Genomic DNA, 26,085 nt, shown 5'->3' with positions numbered 1-26,085 from the left:
TCACAGCAGCTCACAAATCTTGCTGCCGTGTTTGCACATTGTTGTACTTCGCCCAGCAGATATGGGAGTTTTTTGTAATTGTCCATGTTTTCAAGATTACAACACAGTATGTGTCTCTGATGCCTTGGTAGTTGGTACAGTGGACAGTATGTGTCTCTGATGTCTTGGTACAGTGGACAGTATGTGTCTCTGATGTCTTGGTACAGTGGACAGTATGGGCTGTATTTTGCGTGTCTTAAGTACCAGGTCTTATTCCCTAACTTGAGTAAACTAAAGACCTGGAGGCGTGGTCAATGCTCTTTGGCCACTCATGGTACAGTGGACAGTATGTGTCTCTGATATCTCGGTACAGTGGACAGACAGTATGTGTCTCTGATGTCTTGGTACAATGGTTGCTGGAAATGTAGCTCAGTTTCCACTTCATGTTGAATGCAGTGGGTGCATAGTCTGTCTTCTCTCGGGAGACAGGTCTGCCTATGACAGCCTTTCTCCATCGCAAGAGAATCAGGAGATTCAGGACAGCTTGGCAGCTGCACTGCGTTCCTTCACTCGCTGTTGTTCCCTTCCTTCCTTCCTTCCTCCGTTAGGCCCTTTTCATTATTTACGACCGAGATAACAAGATGAAGTCAAAGCAATATAACAGAAAAACCAATTTAATCACAGCGGAGTATTTTGGACGTGGCGTGCTGCCTGGCAGAGGCTTCCTCTGTACACGCCCCCCTTCCCACCTGCATCTGTAGAAAGGGAAACGTGCCATTGTTAAACGCTAAGTGTACTACTTTCTCCTTTCACTTCCCAGAGGATGACTCAGTGCGTGCGTGTGTGTGTGGTACTCTCTCTCTCTCTCTCAACCTGTTTTGGCATTGGCTCAGGCACAGACTGGCAGGCAAACATTTTCCATCTAAAAATGTATGATATATATATATATATATATATATATATATAACAAAACAAAAAAGACAAAACGGTTACTTTGAAGTGACCCCAAATGGCTGCGTGTTTAAATCGAGAGAAGGGAAAGTCAAAAAGGATGTTGGGCCGAGGCTGTTGAGTAATGGACTGTGACAGACTGGCGGTACTGGATGCGATTGTCTGTACGTTTTACTGCTGATAGGAACGGTGCTATGTGACCGGCTCCTCTGAACGATGCCTCCTCCTCCTCTTTAAATTTTATAGACGAGCTTTTGATGTCATCGCAAGATATCCTCTCTGCACTTTGTGACTTCAAACGCTCTATGTGCAGGCGGACTGATATGATCTTAGATAAAGTTATTGTGGGTTAAGTGCCACTGTCTCTGCTGTGTTCCAGTGTGCTGTCAGTAACATGTCGGAGCATGTCGCGGCATTCACACACATAATTCTAGCCTCCTCGCACTACACAGAGATCAAGGCAGGAAAGAAGTACGTTTCACCACCTTTACCAGTGGTTCTCAAACCTTTAAATGTCAAGTACCCCCTTTACTCTGACGGTATACAAATGGAACCAAATGGACCCGTTAGTTCCAGGCTTGTAGCTGGGTCAGTTTAGAACCCCCTCAAGGATCCCTGAGAGTCCCTGGACCACACGTTGAGAACCAATAGTTGGGACAGGATAACAATGGTTCTGTTCAGCTTTATACAATAGTTTAGTTGGAATAGGACCATAATGGTTGTTCTGCCTGCCTGCCTGCCTATGGGCACATTGGCATGTATCAGGTTCATATCCTGTCTGCTGCCTTTCCAATATCCTGAACCATCCTGAACGCCCCGAGTCAAAAGTCTTTGTTGGTATTTTTGTTGTTTTGTTTTTAGTCAGGATGACCCGTCCTCTCAATTCCTGTGCTGCTGACTCAGCTCGCTCTCCCTCGAGGAGGTATAGGAACTCCATCGCTCTCCCTCGAGGAGGTATAGGCTTTTTATTAGACTGTATTATGTAATATTTGTTTGTCACTTTGGCATGGTGTAGCATCATAGTGGCGTCATGTTTGTTGTCAAATGACGTGTCTTTTTTTTGTGACAGATATCAATAACTGATTTCAGAGGCGGGAGAATCACCGATAACTGATAATATACAGCTGATATAGTGAGTTTCTTTTAGATGGAATGAAACCAGGCCTTTTTTTCTGTGTGGATTGTGCAAAAGTTTTGCACAGATATGATTATGCAAAGGTACGGTGACTTATACAATGTTTTAAAAAGAGTCATTTTGGACTCTGGAGTGACACAGGCATACTAACATCAGAGACACAAACATACTAACATCAGTTACACAGACATACTAACATACTAACATCAGAGACACAAACATACTAACATCAGTTACACAGACATACTAACATACTAACATCAGTTACACAGACATACTAACATCAGTTACACAGACATACTAACATCAGTTACATAGACATACTAACATCAGAGACACAGACATTCTAACATCAGAGACACAGACATTCTAACATCAGAGACACAGACATTCTAACATCAGAGACACAGACATTATAACATCAGAGACACAGACATTCTAACATCAGAGCCGACATTGCTCTAAAAGGAAGGAGTGACGATTGTGTATTCTGTAAATGTGTTATTTTCTTTCACCTTTATTTATTCAGGGAAAGTCAATTGAGAACCAGCTCTCTTTTACAATGACGCCCTGATTACACAGTAAACATAACATACAATTCAAGCACAAATACATCAAGTTCTTCAGTTTTAAAACGGATTGTAGAGACAGTTCCACATGTGGGGGGGATAGTATTGAAAGGCATAAAGTATACCCATGAGTTCAGAATTCAGAATTGGAATTCCTAACAGAAGGTAGTCTTGAGAACGGCTGTGATGGTGGCCAATTTTAGGATGTAATTCGGCTGCTCAGATAATTAAGCAATTTCTGAGTAAGGCTTTATAGATACAAAATCACACCCGTGTGAAGTGAGGGGCGCTCTTATCATCGTACAATGTACGATGATAAGAGCAACAGGTAGTTTGTGGCAACAGGCATTCTGATGATGATGTACTGATGATGATGTACTGATGATGATGTACTGATGATGCCTGTTGCCACAAATTTACATCATATTTGGAGGACATTTCACCTAATTTCTCCTTTCATTGTCGATGGCAAATATGAGACGTGTGGGACAAGATGACGTACATTTTCGCTTCATTGTGTTGCGGACATTTTGTGGGGAGAAAAGCGGTATGGGCTAGGGGCGCCCCTCAAAAACAGTGCAATGCTGTTCTCGTCTCATAGTCAATGATGGCCATCCAGCCTTCTCGTAAAGCTTATGGGGCTGCAGGTAAAATGTGATTGGCCCACTACCGTTTGCCGCTGATGAAACGGAATACAATAAAGCCTTAAAGCGTATCCATCCAGTCTGTAGGACGGCCAATTACGTATCATTTTTGGGGGTCCTTGACATGAAATAGTTTGAGAACCGCTGAAATAGAAACATAATGTTTTTCAGAAAATTGTCAGGATTTAGAAGACATTTTGTAGAGTCTGTTCTCGGTCTAAAGGGAGTAAAACGGCCACATCGGCCCCTGCAGTGAATTAGGCTATATGAGCTGGTATTGATGAAGTTGTCAGCTGTCACAATGCCGCGGCGGTGGGCACTGATCCCGCCTCCCCCCGCTACCCACCGCCGGCCCGGCTGGAGGTGTGAGAGAGGGGCAGAGGAAGGACCACCATGACTCTCCTATACAAAGGAGACCAATTACAGCCACATAATGGCGGCTCCAATTAGATTTTGCACGGAGCGTGCAGAAGCACGCACAGGGTTTTGTGTTCCGCATTAAACGCGTCCCGAAGCAGAGGCTATGCTTCTCGGCTCGTCTAAAGGCCATGACGGTTCTGTGAGGGTCTTCTCCTGCTCACTGTGACGGGCCGGTCCAGACAGTGGTCACTCTGATTTGACTCACCCCTTCACACACAAGCTACTTATGGAGTTAGGACAGCAGGCTGTAGGCTGTAGGGTATATCTGTGTTTGGGAGAGCTACTCACCGGAGTCACTGCTCACCCAAACACACGTCTCTGTTTTTTACTAAAACTACAACATGACGTCACTGAGCCGCGGTGGTAAGAGATTCACTGCTCACCCAAACACATCTCTCTTGTTTTTACTAACCGGAAACGGTGGTCACCTTATCATCTAAAACTGGAGTATGAATAGGCTGTAAGACCCCCCGCCCCTCCCCATAACGGTTCTGTTCTGGTCTGATTGGACGTACCCTGTCACACTCAGCTGCTCTGGGGGGATAGCATGGCAGCAGGATGGGTTTATATCACTCAATGTTGCAGCTCTTCTTCCAATAAACGGCTTTTACACACACTCGCTCTTGATATGCACATGCTTTGTATACACAAAGGCACACACGCACGCGCATGCGCACGCACACACACACACACACACACACACACAAACCGCCATAGATTCAGTAATAATCAGTTTTAATCACCTACCTACAGTGATCGTAAATCACATATCGCATATAAAAGTCAAACAGCTGGTTTATCAGCTCGAACCATGAACGCTTGCCTGTCGCTTTCATCCTGTGACACTGAACGGCTCTGCGCTTAATGAAGCCTAACGATGGTGTGTGTGTGCGTGTGTGTGTGTCTGTGTGACTGTGTGTGTGTGTGCCCTACAGTAGCACACACTCCCAACGTGTTCCAATCTGTCCCTTGGGTCTCTGCCCGGCCGTTTCATATTCAAAGCAGCAGCAATTTGAAAGCAAGCATGTATTATCTGTTGTTGCATCAGACGATGGAGTGGCGTTCCACCTCCCTTCTGATACCTGAACGACTGACTCACACACAGCGCCACATATCGGTGGATAACCACTGACTCACACAGCGCCACATATCGGTGGATAACCACTGACTCACACAGCGCCACATATCGGTGGATACCGACTGACTCACACAGCGCCACATACCGGTGGATACCGACTGACTCACACAGCGCCACATATCGGTGGATACCGACTGACTCACACAGCGCCACATATCGGTGGATAACCACTGACTCACACACAGCGCCACATATCGGTGGATAACCACTGACTCACACAGCGCCACATATCGGTGGATAACCACTGACTCACACAGCGCCACATATCGGTGGATAACCACTGACTCACACAGCGCCACATATCGGTGGATAACCACTGACTCACACAGCGCCACATATCGGTGGATAACTACTGACTCACACAGCGCCACATATCGGTGGATAACCACTGATTCACACAGCGCCACATATCGGTGGATAACCACTGACTCACACAGCGCCACATATCGGTGGATAACCACTGACTCACACAGCGCCACATATCGGTGGATAACCACTGACTCACACAGCGCCACATATCGGTGGATAACCACTGACTCACACAGCGCCACATATCGGTGGATAACTATTAACGACTGACTCACACACAGCGCCACATATCGGTGGATAACCACTGACTCACACACAGCGCCACATATCGGTCGATCATACGTGCATTCGTCTCATGCTTAGCGGTTCAGTTGTTATATTAGCAAAAACATTTTTAGATATACGGTCGCATACATTTTTTTGGGGGGGGTGTGGGGGGGGGGGGGGGTCCTTGACATGAGAAGGTTTGAGAACCACTGACAAACTATAGAAACATGAGTTCATCAGAGTCTGCCAATGAGTTATTTCTGAAGAGAGCCAGGCCGAGAGTCATCCCTGCACAGAGAGAGAGAGGCTTCTTTGTGTTAGCTCCTAGTCTATTTCAGTGGGTTTGGTTAGCGAGCCTCTGGCCTGCATGCAGTAATGTGTTTGTTTAGGCCGTGGCGTGCGACAGGATAATGCTATCACTTCACGTTCAGTGGCTTGGCAATCATCTCCCTCCTCTGAGATAGCTTTGTCCTCTGTGTAATTGACCCGGTTGACGCTTGATAATACCGTTTGTTAGCTTTACTTTGCTCTGTGTGTGTGTGTGTGATTGAAATGTTTATTTGTGTGTGCATGCATGTGTGTGTGTGTGTGTGTGTGTGTGTGTGTGTGTGTGTGTCCGTCTGTGCGCGTGACTGTGCAATCGTTTGTGTTGTCAGTTGATAATACTGTTAGCTTTACTTTGTTTTGATGGTGCGTGCGTGCGTGCGTGCGTATCCACTTGAGGCATAGTGTAATAGTCGTGCGGTGAGGAGATAAGACGGACACAGTTGATTTAGTCATAATAATATATAGTCTTACTACTGAATTAGTTCTCCAGTGTCAGAACTCACAGCCTTATGTTACATTCCCACAGATTGGCTGATCGTCCTACAGTACGTCACCTTCGCTACACTATTTATGTTGTAAAAGTTGGCGGTGAAGTAAAAAATAAACGGCTGTATTGCTGTGAGACACATATGAGTGAGTGTTCATATCAGCTCATCAGCAGCGATTTCCCCCCTCCCCTCCCCCCAAAGCGATCCACATTATAATAGGCCCTGTTTGAAGTGGAGCCCGCACAACAAGACTTCCTTCAATTCCCCGGCAATAACTTTCTGATTTATCTGCACTCTCTCCCTTTCCTTTCCTTTTCTTTTTTGTTAACAAGCCATTCTGGGGTGATTATCGTCTGAAAAGGGCAGCGGGCTAGCCAGCGCGGCGGGGCTAATGAGTGTGAAGAATCGTCGTAATGAGTCGTCGTGCCGCACCGCGGGGTCTCGCAGAGAAGCTAGAGGTCAGATAATTAGGGGGTGCTAATGACGGGAGAGAGAGAGAGAGAGGGGGAGCCATGGGAGTGAGATGCTTAAGAGCCATGGGGGAGAGAGAGAGAGAGAGAGAGAGAGAGAGGGGGGGAGCTATGGGAGAGAGAGAGAGAGAGGGGGAGCCATGGGAGAGAAGGAGAGAGAGGGGGAGCCATGGGAGAGAAGGAGAGAGAGGGGGGGGGGGGGAGCTATGGGAGAGAGAGAGAGAGAGGGGGAGCCATGGGAGTGAGATGCTTAAGAGCCATGGGGGAGAGAGAGAGAGAGAGAGAGAGAGAGAGGGGGGGGGGGAGCTATGGGAGAGAGAGAGAGAGAGAGAGAGGGGGGGGGGAGCTATGGGAGAGAAGGAGAGAGAGGGGGAGCCATGGGAGAGAAGGAGAGAGAGGGGGAGCCATGGGAGAGAAGGAGAGAGAGGGGGAGCCATGGGAGTGAGATGCTTAAGAGCCATGGGGGAGAGAGAGAGAGAGAGAGGGGGGGGGGGGGGAGCTATGGGAGAGAAGGAGAGAGAGGGGGAGCCATGGGAGAGGGAGCCATGGGAGACAGGGGCATAAACATCCTGACTGGCTGTTGTCTCGCAGCTGGAGGCTCAGCCTGTGACCCCACATGCCTCCCAATGAACAGGCTTAAGTTAAGTAGCTCCCCCCCCCCCCTTCTCATCCTCATCTCCCCCCATCCCATCTGAACAAGATCCTGTCACACTCCTTCTGTGAGATTAGATCGCTGATTATTTTCCTCTCGTAAACGCCTCAAAACTGAGTCACGCTCAGTCACGCTGCATGAAATAACTTTAAACTACATTCAATTCACTCACTTTGCCACTCAATCTGCCATTCACTTTATGCATGCACATACCCTCTATATCGACAGAGCGGACTTGAAGGGAACGTTTTCCTGGGTAGCCTCTCTGACGTGCCGCCCACACATGGCAAGGCTAACTGTCCCTGTGCAAAACCCACGCGGTGCGCGCACAAACACTACCACCCAATACATACATACATGTCTGATACGGGCAGGCCGGAAAACACACTACACAAATTCCCGTTAAAGCGGCCCTGGTGATCTGGCTTCTGATGTCATAGCCCCCCCCCCCCCCCCCCCCCCAACAGGTTTGCTCAAGACTTCCATTGATGACAGACTGCGGCGTGTGTGAGGGGGGGGAGGGGTGGGGTGTTGGGGTTGGCACCGTGCCAGCCTGCCCCGCGTGGCAGGAGGAACGGACAGGGCAGAGCCGCGTGGAAAAGCAAAGAGAGTTACTAACTCAGGCACCTCTTGTAGACCGACCGTGTTCAGCGCTTTTTCGGGTTTCGCTTTTCCACTCTCGGGCTCTCAGGGCCGAGCCTCTACTGTGAGCCTGTCCTGTCTTAATTCTACGTATCGCCTTTCCCCCCCGGGAAGGGGGGGGGGGGGGGGACTTGTGGCTGCATTCCAGAGCCGTCCTCCTCTCTCAAATTGGGCTTTTCTGGGGGCTGCCTGCCTGCCTGCCTGCCCCGTCGTTCGTAAATAGAAACCTCTGGCTTTTTTCTGATGCTCCCTTCATTAGGAGGCAGCGACACACAGACCCTGCCTTCTTGACCGTGGGCTGAGCCGCTGCCCAACGGAGGCCTAACGCAGCTGTCCCACACACTGTTTACACATTCGGGGCCTCCTGTGATTTGGGGAGCATTAGCTTTAGAAAGCTCCAACAGGTCCGCGGTAAACACTCGCTCACTCAATGGAGCTCTGAGTCTCTCTCTCTCTCTCTCTCTCTCTCTCTCTCTCTCTCTCTCTCTCTCTCTCTCTCTCTCTCTCTCTTAACTGTATTGAGAATTTGTATGTTTTTAAAGGGATTCATACTCACATTATTATACATACAAACAATCTCATAGAATAGTGTATTAATAATTATGGATAGTAATAGCAGGGAGTTACTGGCATGCATGTTTTTTATGTACTGTTAACAGCAGACTGTCTGGCTTCAGAAAACATGGCAGCCACTTATCATGAATACATCCAGAACTACAATGGACTGGATTCATATTTCAATTACTTATAATGAATACATCCAGGATTCATATTTCTGGGTCATTGCTGAAAATCTTTTTGCCTCCATCCCTGGGTGGTTAAAGCATGGGGCCATGGGCCAGAGGCCTTGCCCTCATAGCGCGGCAGCTTGTAGATCTGCTATTTCTGAAAAGTCGTGAAATTGTGGTGCAAATCTTTGAATATATATATATTATTTCAAAGCAAACGTTTTTAACTCAAATCTTTGCTTCTGGGGGGGGTCCCTGGAACAACATATTTTTAGATGGGGGTCGGCGGCGAATTACATATAATTCTGGGGGTCCTTGACATAAAATAGGTTAAGAACTATACGGACATAGAAACATGGGTATTTCAGAAAACTTTTAGAAGCCATTTCTCCCCTCTCTCTCTCTGTGTCTCCGACAACAGATGCGGCAGGTTTTGGTTTGTCTCTTACTAATCCCGTCCTCTCTCTCTCTCTCTCTCTCTCTCTCTCTCTCTGTCTCTCTCTCTCCTCTCTCTCTCGTCCAGATGCAGCAGCTGTTCTATGAGAACTACGAGCCAAACAAGAAGGGCTACATCCGAGATCTCCACAACAGTAAGATCCACCGTGCCATCACCCTCCACCCCAACAAGAACCCACCCTACCAGTACCGCCTGCACAGCTACATGCTGAGCCGCAAGATCGCCGAGCTGAGACACCGCACCATCCAGGTTAGAAGTGTTCATAGCTGAGACACCGCACCATCCAGGTTAGAAGTGTTCAGAGCACTGAGCTGAGACACCGCACCATCCAGGTTAGAAGTGTTCAGAGCTGAGACACCGCACCATCCAGGTTAGAAGTGTTCAGAGCTGAGACACCGCACCATCCAGGTTAGAAGTGTTGATCAGGTCTTAATAAACACGACGTTTATACAGTTGTAAATTGCTTTATTTTCCGTACACCGGCTGAACATGTAAACATGGTTCCCTCCACATTTCACAACTGAATACCCGCGCCCACTGCGCATGCGTATATCTCCTAGTGTCCGTTGCCGTAAAGGAAACTATATAGAACTGTCGTAAAGTGTACAATAGAGAGCAACACAAGTTAACAAGAAGTGTTCAGAGCACTGAGCTGAGACACCGCACCATCCAGGTTAGAAGTGTTCAGAGCACTGAGCTGAGACACCGCACCATCCAGGTTAGAAGTGTTCAGAGCACTGAGCTGAGACACCGCACCATCCAGGTTAGAAGTGTTCAGAGCACTGCTTCCCAAACTATTTCACATGTCAAGGACCCCCAAATTGACAATAAATAACATTTGAAAATATACGCCAGGGAGTAGGGACCCCCCCCATAAGAGAAGATTCTAGCAGTGATTCTCCACCATTTTAATTTCAAGGACCCCTCCGTTTGACATGCATTAGTCTACGGACACCCATTTGATGGCATTTCTATCTCTTGGACCCCAATTTATTCCAGGCTAGAAGTGTTTGGATTTTACATTTTTCTGATTCAGTTAGTTTGAATTGTTTTTAGGCTTGTTTTTTTTTAAGCTTTTTATTTTTGTGACTGCTTAGTTTTAGTTTAGTTTTTATTAGTTGTATTATTATTATTATTTCCCCCATACTACTGGGTTATTTGTCAGATGCAGATTGAGGCCACACAGTAAGTAGGCATATTAAAATACAATTTAAAATATTTATATTTGGTTACTGTTGGTAACGAGAAAAACTAAAGGGCATTCTCGTCTCTCATTTCAGTTGGTTTTAGTTTTGTAAACACACAATGCAGTTGGTTTTAGTTTTGTAACCACACAATACAGTTTCAGTTAGTTATCGTTATTCTTTATTATACATTTTAATTAGTTCAGTCAGACAACTCACGAATAGATTTAACCAATATGTATTATAGAATGAGAATACAAGTGTGCATATAATATTTTATCTTGGCCTTCGGCTCTGCGACATTTTTCTCCCTGCTCGGCACAATTAAACACCATCATTAAACATTAAGAGCAGGGAGATAGATATACAATAACAACCCCCATGGGGAACAGAAATACAGAGGCCACCGGTGGTGGTGGTGGGAGCAAACATCACATAACAGCAACCAGGAACCATATGCAGAAGGAAGGCAGGAATAGAATGCAGTCTAGTGAGCTTAAGTAGCCCACCCAATTGGTCAGCTAACTGCCACATTAGCGAATGACATGTGGGTCTTGCACACACTGAATACACCCACATAGTAATGCAGCATATTAACCCCTTGAGTATATGTATGCGCCCTTGAGCACGGCATGAAACCTCTCGAGTATATCTGACTGAACTAACTCCGCAAGCTACAGTACGTATCATTTCTGTTTTTCTATTTTTACTTTAACTATAATAACGACCTTGCGACTCACCATCCGTCCAGCTCCACAGAGACATCGTCGGATGGGTTTAGTTTAGGTTAGTTTTCGTTAGTTTTAGTTTTTGTTAAAATAATAACCATCTCTCTCCAGCTCCACAGGGAGTTCGTCCAGATGGGGTCAGTTTTGGTTAGTTTTCAGTAACTATAACCACCCCTCCGTCCAGCTCCACAGGGAGATTGTCCAGATGTCTCGTTACGGCGCAGCGGAGCCCAGCCGTGAGGACCTCCAGCTGGGCATGCCTCCGTCCTTCATGCGGTTCCACCCGCGCCACAGAGACGAGGTTCTGGAGTGGGACTTCCTGACGGGGAAGTACCTGTTCTCCTCCTCGGACGGCCAGCCGCCCCGCCGGGGCATGGACTCCTCCCAGAAGCTGGCCCTGGATGACATCATCATGCAGGTACCTATTACCTCACTGAGTACATGACATCATCATGCAGGTACCTATTACCTCATTGAGTACATGACATCATCATACAGGTACCTATTACCTCACTGAGTACATGACATCATCACGCAGGTACCTGAGTACATTTACGTACAATTTAGGTTAGTATTTCTTTTTTTACTGGTGTATTTAGATTTTCTTTGTCAGTACTTTCACTTCTACTTCACTACATCTCAGAGGCAAATAATGTACTTTTTCTCCACTACAATGATTTGAACACTTTAGTTACTTTGTGGATTTTGATTATTATTATGAAACATACATTTACCACTTCAGCCCCTTTTCAATTCACCCTCCACCCCAACAAGAACCCACCCTACCAGTACCGCCTGCACAGCTACATGCTACATACACAGCTACATGCTGAGCCGCAAATTCTTTGGCTATTTGAAAATAGCCAATCTACAAGCACAAGCTATTTTCAAAGTAGTTTATATATAGACATAATTACTTTGTAAATGTATAATTCCAGACTTTTACTCTGCAGCCATTCAAGCTGTTGTAACCTAGACGTTGGTATACCTTTCAATCCTGGAGACACCTCCTGGTGTCCCTGTGGAATAAGAATTTGAATTAACAGAGAGTTAGCAGAGTAATTCTACATTTACAGTACTCTCGATATTTTTTACTAAAAGTACCCCCCCCTCACCACCAGGTGATGGAGATGATCAACGCCAACGCCAAGACGCGCGGCCGTGTCATCGACTTCAAGGAGATCCAGTACGGCTACCGTCGCATCAACCCTCTGTACGGAGCCGAGTACGTCCTGGACCTCCTGCTGCTCTACAAGAAGCACAAGGGGAAGACCATGACGGTGCCGGTCCGACGGCACGCCTACCTCCAGCAGACGTTCAGCCAGATCCAGTTCAAAGAGGACGAGGAGATGGATGCGCAAGCGCTGGCCGCACGCATCAACCAGGTGAGGCTTTATCAGGGACGCAGGCACTGGCCGCAGGCTTCAACCTGATCACGAGTAAAATATAAATGCTTCCACCGTACAGTCTGGAGCAACGGAAGCTCTGATCACGAGTAAAATATAAATGCTTCCGTCGTACAGTCTGGAGCAACGGAAGCTCTAATCATGAGTCAAATATAAATGCTTCCGCCGTACAGTCTGGAGCAACGGAAGCTCTAATCATGAGTCAAATATAAATGCTTCCGCCGTACAGTCTGGAGCAACGGAAGCTCTAATCATGAGTCAAATATAAATGCTTCCGCCGTACAGTCTGGAGCAACGGAAGCTCTGATCACTCATTTTATTGCCATGTGGTCTCATCCCCACCAACCAGGACTCATTTTATTGACATGTGGTCTCATCCCCACCAATCAGGACTCATTTTATTGACATGTGGTCTCATCCCCACCAATCAGGACTAATTTTATTGACATGTGGTCTCATCCCTTCCAACCAGGACTCGGACTCTCTGTCGTTCCTGTCCAACTCCCTGAAGATGCTCGTTCCATTCAAGTTGAGCACGTCGCTGGGCCAGCAGGACCTGCGGGAACCCAAGGAGAAGCGGGTCAACATCCTGGTGCCACTGTCGGGGCGCTACGACATCTTCGTGCGCTTCATGGCCAACTTCGAGCGCGTTTGTCTGATGCCCAATCAGAACGTCAAGCTGCTGGTGCTGCTGTTCAGCACCGACAACAACACGGAGCGAGTCAAGCAGGTACGGTGGCTTTGCCCCTCAGCGCTAGTGTCGCCGTCGTACTGTCTGGAGCAACGGAAGCTCTGATCATGAGTCAAATATAAATGCTTCCGTCATACAGTCTGGAGCAGCGGAAGCTCTGATCATGAGTCAAATATAAATGCTTCCGCTATACTGTCTGGAGCAATGGAAGCTCTGATCATGAGTCAAATATAAATGCTTCCGTCATACAGTCTTTAGCAGCGGAAGCTCTGATCATGAGTCAAATATAAATGCTTCCGCTATACTGTCTGGAGCAACGGAAGCTCTGATCATGAGTCAAATATAAATGCTTCCGTCGTACAGTCTGGAGCAACGGAAGCTCTGATCATGAGTCAAATATAAATGCTTCCGTCGTACAGTCTGGAGCAACGGAAGCTCTGATCATGAGTCAAATATAAATGCTTCCGTCGTACAGTCTGGAGCAACGGAAGCTCTGATCATGAGTCAAATATAAATGCTTCCGTCGTACAGTCTGGAGCAACGGAAGCTCTGATCATGAGTCAAATATAAATGCTTCCGTCGTACAGTCTGGAGCAACGGAAGCTCTGATCATGAGTCAAATATAAATGCTTCCGTCGTACAGTCTGGAGCAACGGAAGCTCTGATCATGAGTCAAATATAAAGTGCAATTGAAGCCTCGTCCTCACTTCCGTTTCATCTTTAGAGTCGTGCAGATTTATCCTCATACAGTTTAATTAGGAATAATCTAAGCATAATATAGCTTTCTGCTTCGCAAAAATAAATGTAAAGATATGTCTTTTAATATATTTCTGTGAACGGAAATGCCAGCTTCCTTGCTCGGATTTTGGGAGCTGTACTTCCCGACTATATAGCATTGGGAGATTGTGGAATAGTTGTCTGGCTACCTCATTGCCCTCTGTACCCACATACCTGACTAATTACTATACCTCTAAAAAGCTCACAAGCTCACATGACACACAACAGCTCACAACACGTCGCACTGCGACATGTTGTGAGCTTGTAGATTGGCTATTTTTGGTCGTTAGTTATTATATGATAGAGTATTTGAAGTGATCAAAACTAGCAATAGAATACAAGTTTAGAAGCATCTTCCAGACACCTGAATGGTCTCAGAAATGTCCTGATTTCTTCAGCTGGTCGGCCCTAAAACATCATCACTACATTTTCAGTCTTTCAGGCTTCATTCCATGTAAAAGTATTCAATCAATCCATCCGTCCAACCAGGTGGAGCTGATGAGGGAGTACCACCAGAAGTATCCGCGCGCCGACATGGAGATCAAGCCGGTGTCGGGCTCGTTCTCGCGGGCGCTGGCGCTGGAGGTGGGCTCGTCTCACTTCGCCAACGACTCGCTGCTGTTCTACTGCGACGTGGACCTCCTGTTCACCGCCGACTTCCTGGGCCGCTGCCGGGGCAATGCGGCGCCCGGCGCGCGCGCCTACTTCCCCATCATCTTCAGCCAGTATGACCCCAAGGTACTGCTTTGGACTGTTCCACCATCTCATTTAAGATCTAGAGGTGATCGTGCCTTCGCTGTTGCAGCACCCATGCTCTGGAATAGCCCCCCTTTTTATATCAAAAGTGCCCAGACCATTGAACCGTTCAAGTCTCTTCTTAAAAACCGTTTTGTCCCAACCCGACCCTTTGGTGTGGTTTGGGCAAAATCTTTTTTCTATGGCTCATCATTCGTTGTTGTCAGTTCGTGTCCTGTTGCCATGTTGAGTGCACATGCATAATTGTTTTGATGTGATGATTTTTTTTATGCATATAACTGTTTCTACATGTTATTGTGTAAAGCACTTTGGTCAATCTCGATTGTTTTAATTGTGCTATACATAATAAAGTGTGATTTTGATTTGATTTGAAGGTGGTGTACGCGGGCGGGAAGGCGCCCGGCGAGAACCACTACGCCTTCACCGCCAAGACGGGCCTGTGGCGCCACTACGGCTTCGGCATCGTGTGCGTGTACAAGGGCGACCTGGTGGCCGCGGGCGGCTTCGACACCTCCATCCAGGGCTGGGGCCTCGAGGACGTGGACCTGTACAACAAGTTCGTGCAGCAGTCGTCTTCGTCGGGCGGCGTGGCGCTGTTCCGCAGCACGGACACGGGCATCGTGCACGTGCACCACCCGGTGCTGTGCGACCCCAACCTGGAGGCCAAGCAGTACAAGATGTGCCTGGGCTCCAAGGCCTCGTCGCACGGATCCACCCAGCAGCTGGCTGAGCTGTGGCTCGACAAGAACGACCACGGCTTCCGGAGGCTGCAGGCCCAGGCTGCCCAGAGCAGCCCCAACAACAGCAACAACAATACCAGCTCGGTTCTCAGGACAGCGTGAGGAGAGACACGGAGCTCCTCCCACACAGAACAGAACTGAACAGAGCCTGGGCTCTAATCTAGACCTATTCATACTGCAGTTTTAGGTTGATGAGGTGACCACCGAAAAGGTGGTCACCTCATCAATCTAAAACTGGAGTATGAAAAGGCCTTCTCTTTCTCTCTCTCTCTCTCTCTTCTTAGTGGTGTTTTGTTTTTTTTGGACTATCTAATTTATTTTTTATTGAAAAAAATCAAAGACTTCACACACGGATATATTTTGAAAAATGTGTCTTTTTTTTTAAAGAAAATACGAAAAACCGAAAACACTCCACGATATCGACGGCGATGATGATGATGATGAACGGTGAACTCGAACAAACCCACAGTGGACCCACATAGCATATACGTATGTTTTTTAATTAATAATAATAAAAAGAAGAAGGAATATCGACGAGTGATATTTCCTCCCGGACAGATGAGCCTGATGATCTAAACAAAAACGGAGGACCTAGATGGAGGTATCTGGAGTCTGTACGGGCTGCGTGTGTACAGACGTTCTTTATTACTGGATAGAGAACGTCGTGTTGTATCTGTAAAGACGACGGGGGGAATACCAGGGGTTAATAATAATAATAATAAAGGTGTACCTCAGTCGAGTACACTCTACTCTACTCTACACTCTACTACGCGCTCCTTAAGTATCGGTGAAGTACACCCGAATACGTACGAATACGGAATAAGTGTTACGTTTGTGTGTCGTGTGGAGAAAATAAGACTTTAACGATGACGAATTCTACGACCAGCAGTGCTCTAAAGAAAGAGAAGACTGAACTCTTGATGGTGAATGTTTACAAGAGGGTGATTTATTTTACAAAAACTACGTTTTCATCGATGGAAACAAAAAAAACGTTTGACTTAAATCACAGCTATCTTAATTATGATGAACGAGCGGGGGCCATTTTTTGTTTGATTCCTTTTTGATTATTTGCCATGTTTTTTTTGTTTTTTTAGGTTTTTAATAATACAGAATAACACTGTTCTCGTTCCTCCTGGATTTGTACTTTTCATTTTATGATTAATTTCTGTGAACCCAACTGCTGGATTTAATATCTGCCATTCATCTTCCGCTGTCTAATTTATTGAATTTGCAGGCTCCATTTCTCTCCGACTGTTGGAATATGTATATTAGGAAGATTGTATAACCATCTCAGTCATTGGATAGCATTTTATTTTTATTTTTTAGCTTTCTTTTCCCACGTTCTTTTTTTTCTCCTTCTTAAACTCATTAGTACCAAAGAGTTTTTGCACAGTCTGCTTTAAGTGTGTGTGTTTGTGTGCGTGCGTGGTGTGCGTGTGTGTGCGTGCGTGCGTGTGCGTGTGAGTGTGTGTGTGTGTGTGTGTGTGTGTGTGTGTGTGTTTGTGTGTGTGTGCGCACGCACGTGTCTTGTTTTCTAGGGGGTGCAGGCACAAACATGAAAATTATTGTAAAGTGGAGTGGTGAGTGAGTGAGTGAGGTGGGTGAGTGAGCAAGCTGTATCCACAATCGTGGGGATTTCTAATTCGTTTTAACGGGACCAGGTTGAGTCACGTCGCGCATCATTCCCTCTTTTTTTATCAAGTTCCTTTTCATGTTTGAATCAAAACGGTTGTGTGGTTCGTTGGTTGGTTGGTTGCCGTATAGTCAAGAGAACTCTGGTGCCGATAGCGGTTCCTTGTTCACGTCTGTGCTGTTTTATTTATTTATATTATTTTTTGTCTAATCCTGTTTTACAAGTTTCGACGGAAAGATATCTCAAATTCCAGTGGGTTCTATGCCTATGGGTTGCCTATGCAATGGTGTGTCTGTAGGCAGGGCCATGGTAGTGATCCTATGGTGTCTGTAGGCAGGGCCATGACATGGTAGTGATCCTATGGTGTCTGTAGGCAGGGCCATGACATGGTAGTGATCCTATGGTGTCTGTAGGCAGGGCCATGGTAGTGATCCTATGGTGTCTGTAGGCAGGGCCATGGTAGTGATCCTATGGTGTCTGTAGGCAGGGCCATGACATGGTAGTGATCCTATGGTGTCTGTAGGCAGGGCCATGATGGTGATCCTATGGTGTCTGTAGGCAGGGCCATGACATGGTAGTGATCCTATGGTGTCTGTAGGCAGGGCCATGACATGGTAGTGATCCTATGGTGTCTGTAGGCAGGGCCATGACATGGTAGTGATCCTATGGTGTCTGTAGGCAGGGCCATGGTGGTGATCCTATGGTGTCTGTAGGCAGGGCCATGGTAGTGATCCTATGGTGTCTGTAGGCAGGGCCATGGTAGTGGTCCTATGGTGTCTGTAGGCAGGGCCATGGTAGTGATCCTATGGTGTGTCTGTAGGCAGGGCCATGGTAGTGATCCTATGGTGTCTGTAGGCAGGGCCATGATGGTGATCCTATGGTGTCTGTAGGCAGGGCCATGATAGTGATCCTATGGTGTCTGTAGGCAGGGCCATGGTAGTGATCCTATGGTGTCTGTAGGCAGGGCCATGGTAGTGATCCTCGTGATTCAGGTTAAGTGTTCCTCGGCTAATAGCCTAGCCGCTAACCAGCCACGGGCTAATTTATTGTTAGACAAAATGTAACAACAGTATGAATGACTGACTGACTGTACACTCACCATAGTGTTTTATTCTCTGGAGCTTTTTTTTTTTTTTTTTTTGTCATTTCTGTTCTTTCAGTCCTGTCCAACTGGGAAAGGTTTTATATTTAAAAAAAATAAAATGGGGAAAATGTTTATCAGAATACATGCTCTTGTGTGGTGTTTTTCTTAAACTTTACTGTGAAAAAATAAATGAAAAAATAAATGTACAATTAGGGAGCAATGCAAGTACATTTAGTTAAAGCTTTCATGACTTTCATTTTATATATTATTTATTTTTTTCTTTTAGGTTTTATGATCTCAACTACATCCAAACAACCTGAACGTTGAACATTCAGTGGATGTTCTGTGGTCTGGGGGTGTTCACAGTTTGCCAGAAGAACGCCTACTGAGTGGCAAAACAATATACTTTCTAGCCTTGACCATAGACATGCATGTAGATGGTATGTAGGACTAGTAGCGTGCCAAAGTTTGTGCTATTGCCATTGAGAATGCATTGGGCGTTTAAGTTAATCCTAAAAAAATGTTTTTGTTATATGTACACCATCACTAAACACTTGAGCTACTATTCTTTAATATTTCATCACGACTAACAATTGATTTCCTGGGGGGGAAAAGAGAAATTAAGTTGGGAATTGACCCATTCCTAAAACGTGTGATTGTTAAAGTGAATAAAAATAAAAATAAACTTCCATTGTGGGATCACTAAACATGGGTGAAATTCACCCGTACATCTGCCTGCAGCAAAGGACCTGCAGGGATGTGGGCAAGGAAACAAACCTACCTTCTATGATGTCACTGAGCATCATGAAGGTACTGAAAGACCCACCCACCTCAGACATCAGCAACATTATGATGTCACTGAGCATCATGAAGGTACTGAAAGACCCACATTATGAAAATTGCAAGCATATAATCGTCCGGGTGAAAATCACCCGTGTTTGTGTTCTAGGGTTAAATAACTCAGAAACTACAATACATTTCAAAGTGAAGATTTCCAGCATGAATTTATGAATGTGTGTGAATGGATTTTCTAGGTGAAAGTGATTTTTTTTGACTTGCCAAAATCTTCCATTGACCCCCATTATAAATTTGACAAAAACATGTCCACCGTAAGATGAACCTAAATAGGTTTGAATGGGGAGCCCATATCGTACAGCAGTGATACTCAACCTCAGGCCCGCGGGCCACATCAGGCCCGCGGGACCATTATGACTGGCCCACCAATGAAAATCTAAAAAAAAGAAGAAAAAACAATCTGGAAAATGATTAATTTTTTTTAGATTAAAATAAATAAAAAAAAATCTGAATGAAGTTATCTTTAATTACATTATTATAAGTAATACTATTAGAGTTGTACTATTACTCGAACGAAAATAAAAGCTTGGGGGGGGGGGGGAGATGCAATGCAAATGAAAGACATATACTGTGTATCCCTATTCCCTGACATAATTTTATAGCTAAACGGACAGAATTCTATTTTATTTGAATGATGAAACCCAGCTGCCATTAATAGTTGCAAATGGAAATGGAAATTGCGGAAATTGCGGAAATGGAAATTGCGGAAATGGAAATTGCGGAAATTGCGGAAATGGTGGAAATGGAAATTGCGGAAATTGCGGAAATGCGGAAATGGAAATTGCGGAAATGGTAATTGCGGAAATTGCGGAAATGGTGGAAATGAAAATTGCGGAAATTGCGGAAATGGAAATTGAGGAAATTGCGGAAATGGAAATTGCGGAAATTGCGGAAATGGAAATTGCGGAAATGGAAATTGCGGAAATTGCTCTTCACTTATAGCTATCTATTTTCAGGTAGATTGTTTTATTTTACTCAGTCAGCCATATCACTACTCATTTTTTTTTCATGAAAAAGGTCATAGCTGGGTAATCTATTTTCAGGCAAATTGTGTTTATTGTATTTTATTTTACTCAGCCATAACAATTTATTTTCTGTTAACCAACTTGCTGGCTGGCAGGCAGGCAGACAGCTACTCATAGACAGGCAGACAGACAGACAGCTACTCATGGAGAATTGGACAGGCAGGCAGTCAGACAGCTACTCATAGACAGGCAGACAGACAGCTACTCATGGACAATTGGACAGGCAGGAAGGCAGACAGCTACTCATAGACAGACAGACAGACAGCTACTCATGGACAATTAGGCAGGCAGGCAGACAGCTACTCAGACAGGCAGACAGACAGCTACTCATAGACAGGCAGGCAGACAGCTACTCATAGACAGGCAGACAGTAAGACAGCTACTCATTGACAGAGACAAATAACTACTCATGGACAGACAGACAGACAGGCAGGCAGGCAGGCAGGCAGGCAGGCAGGCAGGCAGGCAGGCAGGCAGGCAGGCAAAGAGCTACTCATGTTATGTTATTATGTTATTATAACAGCTACTCATGTTATGTGCAATAATTTCCACAATTTCCGCAATTACCATTTCGCAATTTCCGCAATTCCGCAATTTGACAAAAACGATGGGTTATAGCCCATGTTTTTTGAAATTTTGAAAAAAAAAGTTAGCCTCGTTTCTCATCATTTTGGACCGTGGGCTATAGCCCATATCGTACGGCATACTATAGCGCGCAGTTTTTCATCAGTTTTTCATCATTTTTGAAAAAAATGACGAAATGACAAAAACGATGGGTTATAGCCCATGTTTTTTGAAATTTTGAAAAAAAAAGTTAGCCTCGTTTCTCATCATTTTGGACCATGGGCTATAGCCCATATCGTACGGCATACTATAGCGCGCCGTTTTTCATCATTTTTGAGGATTTGAAAAAAATGACGAAATTACAAAAACGATGGGTTTTTTGAAATTTTGAAAAAAAAAGTTAGCCTCGTTTCTCATCATTTTGGACCGTGGGCTATAGCCCATATCGTACGGCATACTATAGCGCGCCGTTTTTCATCATTTTTGAGGATTTGAAAAAAATGACGAAATGACAAAAACGATGGGTTATAGCCCATGTTTTTTGAAATTTTGAAAAAAAAAGTTAGCCTCGTTTCTCATCATTTTGGACCGTGGGCTATAGCCCATATCGTACGGCATACTATAGCGCGCAGTTTTTCATCATTTTTGAAGATTTGAAAAAAATGACGAAATGACAAAAACGATGGGTTATAGCCCATGTTTTTGTGAAATTTTGAAAAAAATTTAGCCTCGTTTCTCATTATTTTGGACCGTGGGCTATAGCCCATATCGTACGGCATACTATAGTGCGCCGTTTTTCATCATTTTTGAGGATTTGAAAAAAATGACGAAATGACAAAAACGATGGGTTATAGCCCATGTTTTTTGAAATTTTGAAAAAAAAAGTTAGCCTCGTTTCTCATCATTTTGGACCGTGGGCTATAGCCCATATCGTACGGCATACTATAGCGCGCAGTTTTTTATCATTTTTGAAGATTTAAAAAAAATGACGAAATGACAAAAACGATGGGTTATAGCCCATGTTTTTGTGAAATTTTGGAAAAAAAAGTTAGCCTCGTTTCTCATCATTTTGGACCATGGGCTATAGCCCATATCGTACGGCATACTATAGCGCGCCGTTTTTCATCATTTTTGAGGATTTGAAAAAAATGACGAAATTACAAAAACGATGGGTTATAGCCCATGTTTTTTGAAATTTTGAAAAAAAAAGTTAGCCTCGTTTCTCATCATTTTGGACCGTGGGCTATAGCCCATATCGTACGGCATACTATAGCGCGCCGTTTTTCATCATTTTTGAAGATTTGAAAAAAATGACGAAATGACAAAAACGATGGGTTATAGCCCATGTTTTTTGAAATTTTGAAAAAAAAAGTTAGCCTCGTTTCTCATCATTTTGGACCGTGGGCTATAGCCCATATCGTACGGCATACTATAGCGCGCCGTTTTTCATCATTTTTGAAGATTTGAAAAAAATGACGAAATGACAAAAACGATGGGTTATAGCCCATGTTTTTTGAAATTTTGAAAAAAAAAGTTAGCCTCGTTTCTCATCATTTTGGACCATGGGCTATAGCCCATATCGTACGGCATACTATAGCGCGCCGTTTTTCATCATTTTTGAGGATTTGAAAAAAATGACGAAATTACAAAAACGATGGGTTATAGCCCATGTTTTTTGAAATTTTGAAAGAAAAAGTTAGCCTCGTTTCTCATCATTTTGGACCATGGGCTATAGCCCATATCGTACGGCATACTATAGCGCGCCGTTTTTCATCATTTTTGAGGATTTGAAAAAAATGACGAAATGACAAAAACGATGGGTTATAGCCCATGTTTTTTGAAATTTTGAAAAAAAAAGTTAGCCTCGTTTCTCATCATTTTGGACCATGGGCTATAGCCCATATCGTACGGCATACTATAGCGCGCCGTTTTTCATCATTTTTGAGGATTTGAAAAAAATGACGAAATTACAAAAACGATGGGTTTTTTGAAATTTTGAAAAAAAAAGTTAGCCTCGTTTCTCATCATTTTGGACCGTGGGCTATAGCCCATATCGTACGGCATACTATAGCGCGCCGTTTTTCATCATTTTTGAGGATTTGAAAAAAATGACGAAATGACAAAAACGATGGGTTATAGCCCATGTTTTTTGAAATTTTGAAAAAAAAAGTTAGCCTCGTTTCTCATCATTTTGGACCGTGGGCTATAGCCCATATCGTACGGCATACTATAGCGCGCAGTTTTTCATCATTTTTGAAGATTTGAAAAAAATGACGAAATGACAAAAACGATGGGTTATAGCCCATGTTTTTGTGAAATTTTGGAAAAAAAAGTTAGCCTCGTTTCTCATTATTTTGGACCGTGGGCTATAGCCCATATCGTACGGCATACTATAGTGCGCCGTTTTTCATCATTTTTGAGGATTTGAAAAAAATGACGAAATGACAAAAACGATGGGTTATAGCCCATGTTTTTTGAAATTTTGAAAAAAAAAAGTTAGCCTCGTTTCTCATCATTTTGGACCGTGGGCTATAGCCCATATCGTACGGCATACTATAGCGCGCAGTTTTCTTATCATTTTTGAAGATTTGAAAAAAATGACGAAATGACAAAAACGATGGGTTATAGCCCATGTTTTTGTGAAATTTTGGAAAAAAAAGTTAGCCTCGTTTCTCATCATTTTGGACCATGGGCTATAGCCCATATCGTACGGCATACTATAGCGCGCCGTTTTTCATCATTTTTGAGGATTTGAAAAAAATGACGAAATTACAAAAACGATGGGTTTTTTGAAATTTTGAAAAAAAAAGTAAGCCTCGTTTCTCATCATTTTGGACCGTGGGCTATAGCCCATATCGTACGGCATACTATAACGCGCCGTTTTTCATCATTTTTGAGGATTTGAAAAAAATGACGAAATGACAAAAACGATGGGTTATAGCCCATGTTTTTTGAAATTTTGAAAAAAAAAGTTAGCCTCGTTTCTCATCATTTTGGACCGTGGGCTATAGCCCATATCGTACGGCATACTATAGCGCGCAGTTTTTCATAATTTTTGAAGATTTGAAAAAAATGACGAAATGACAAAAACGATGGGTTATAGCCCATGTTTTTGTGAAATTTTGGAAAAAAAAGTTAGCCTCGTTTCTCATTATTTTGGACCGTGGGCTATAGCCCATATCGTACGGCATACTATAGTGCGCCGTTTTTCATCATTTTTGAGGATTTGAAAAAAATGACGAAATGACAAAAACGATGGGTTATAGCCCATGTTTTTTGAAATTTTGAAAAAAAAAGTTAGCCTCGTTTCTCATCATTTTGGACCGTGGGCTATAGCCCATATCGTACGGCATACTATAGCGCGCAGTTTTTTATCATTTTTGAAGATTTTAAAAAAATGACGAAATGACAAAAACGATGGGTTATAGCCCATGTTTTTGTGAAATTTTGGGAAAAAAAGTTAGCCTCGTTTCTCATCATTTTGGACCATGGGCTATAGCCCATATCGTACGGCATACTATAGCGCGCCGTTTTTCATCATTTTTGAGGATTTGAAAAAAATGACGAAATTACAAAAACGATGGGTTATAGCCCATGTTTTTTGAAATTTTGAAAAAAAAAGTTAGCCTCGTTTCTCATCATTTTGGACCGTGGGCTATAGCCCATATCGTACGGCATACTATAGCGCGCCGTTTTTCATCATTTTTGAAGATTTGAAAAAAATGACGAAATGACAAAAACGATGGGTTATAGCCCATGTTTTTTGAAATTTTGGAAAAAAAAGTTAGCCTCGTTTCTCATCATTTTGGACCATGGGCTATAGCCCATATCGTACGGCATACTATAGCGCGCCGTTTTTCATCATTTTTGAGGATTTGAAAAAAATGACGAAATGACAAAAACGATGGGTTATAGCCCATGTTTTTGGAAATTTTGAAAAAAAAGGTTAGCCTCGTTTCTCATCATTTTGGACCATGGGCTATAGCCCATATCGTACGGCCTACTATAGCGCGCCGTTTTTCATCATTTTTGAGGATTTGAAAAAAATGACGAAATTACAAAAACGATGGGTTTTTTGAAATTTTGAAAAAAAAAGTTAGCCTCGTTTCTCATCATTTTGGACCGTGGGCTATAGCCCATATCGTACGGCATACTATAGCGCGCAGTTTTTCATCAGTTTTTCATCATTTTTGAAAAAAATGACGAAATGACAAAAACGATGGGTTATAGCCCATGTTTTTTGAAATTTTGAAAAAAAAAGTTAGCCTCGTTTCTCATCATTTTGGACCATGGGCTATAGCCCATATCGTACGGCATACTATAGCGCGCCGTTTTTCATCATTTTTGAGGATTTGAAAAAAATGACGAAATTACAAAAACGATGGGTTTTTTGAAATTTTGAAAAAAAAAGTTAGCCTCGTTTCTCATCATTTTGGACCGTGGGCTATAGCCCATATCGTACGGCATACTATAGCGCGCCGTTTTTCATCATTTTTGAGGATTTGAAAAAAATGACGAAATGACAAAAACGATGGGTTATAGCCCATGTTTTTTGAAATTTTGAAAAAAAAAGTTAGCCTCGTTTCTCATCATTTTGGACCGTGGGCTATAGCCCATATCGTACGGCATACTATAGCGCGCAGTTTTTCATCATTTTTGAAGATTTGAAAAAAATGACGAAATGACAAAAACGATGGGTTATAGCCCATGTTTTTGTGAAATTTTGAAAAAAAAAGTTAGCCTCGTTTCTCATTATTTTGGACCGTGGGCTATAGCCCATATCGTACGGCATACTATAGTGCGCCGTTTTTCATCATTTTTGAGGATTTGAAAAAAATGACGAAATGACAAAAACGATGGGTTATAGCCCATGTTTTTTGAAATTTTGAAAAAAAAAGTTAGCCTCGTTTCTCATCATTTTGGACCGTGGGCTATAGCCCATATCGTACGGCATACTATAGCGCGCAGTTTTTTATCATTTTTGAAGATTTTAAAAAAATGACGAAATGACAAAAACGATGGGTTATAGCCCATGTTTTTGTGAAATTTTGGAAAAAAAAGTTAGCCTCGTTTCTCATCATTTTGGACCATGGGCTATAGCCCATATCGTACGGCATACTATAGCGCGCCGTTTTTCATCATTTTTGAGGATTTGAAAAAAATGACGAAATTACAAAAACGATGGGTTATAGCCCATGTTTTTTGAAATTTTGAAAAAAAAAGTTAGCCTCGTTTCTCATCATTTTGGACCGTGGGCTATAGCCCATATCGTACGGCATACTATAGCGCGCCGTTTTTCATCATTTTTGAAGATTTGAAAAAAATGACGAAATGACAAAAACGATGGGTTATAGCCCATGTTTTTTGAAATTTTGAAAAAAAAAGTTAGCCTCGTTTCTCATCATTTTGGACCGTGGGCTATAGCCCATATCGTACGGCATACTATAGCGCACCGTTTTTCATCAT

The 26,085-nt window shown here is 43.8% G+C and overlaps 1 protein-coding gene across 1 annotated transcript in view; it reads left to right on the top strand.

The window, feature by feature from the left end:
- chsy1 (chondroitin sulfate synthase 1) overlaps positions 1-18,315 on the top strand; it is a 73,739-nt gene extending 55,424 nt beyond the window's left edge. The window contains exons 3-8 of the mRNA XM_080769158.1: positions 9,243-9,425; positions 11,273-11,506; positions 12,210-12,473; positions 12,967-13,224; positions 14,452-14,700; positions 15,093-18,315. Coding sequence (XP_080625284.1) covers positions 9,243-9,425; positions 11,273-11,506; positions 12,210-12,473; positions 12,967-13,224; positions 14,452-14,700; positions 15,093-15,560 — 1,656 coding nt within the window. The 3' untranslated portion in view covers positions 15,561-18,315. The remainder of the gene's footprint in view (positions 1-9,242; positions 9,426-11,272; positions 11,507-12,209; positions 12,474-12,966; positions 13,225-14,451; positions 14,701-15,092) is intronic.
- The last annotated feature ends 7,770 nt before the right edge of the window (positions 18,316-26,085 follow it).

The sequence above is a fragment of the Protomyctophum bolini genome (genome assembly GCF_963924005.1).
Source record: "Protomyctophum bolini genome assembly, chromosome: 1".
Lineage (NCBI taxonomy): Eukaryota > Metazoa > Chordata > Actinopteri > Myctophiformes > Myctophidae > Protomyctophum > Protomyctophum bolini.
This window is presented reverse-complemented; position numbering and strand designations above follow the sequence as displayed.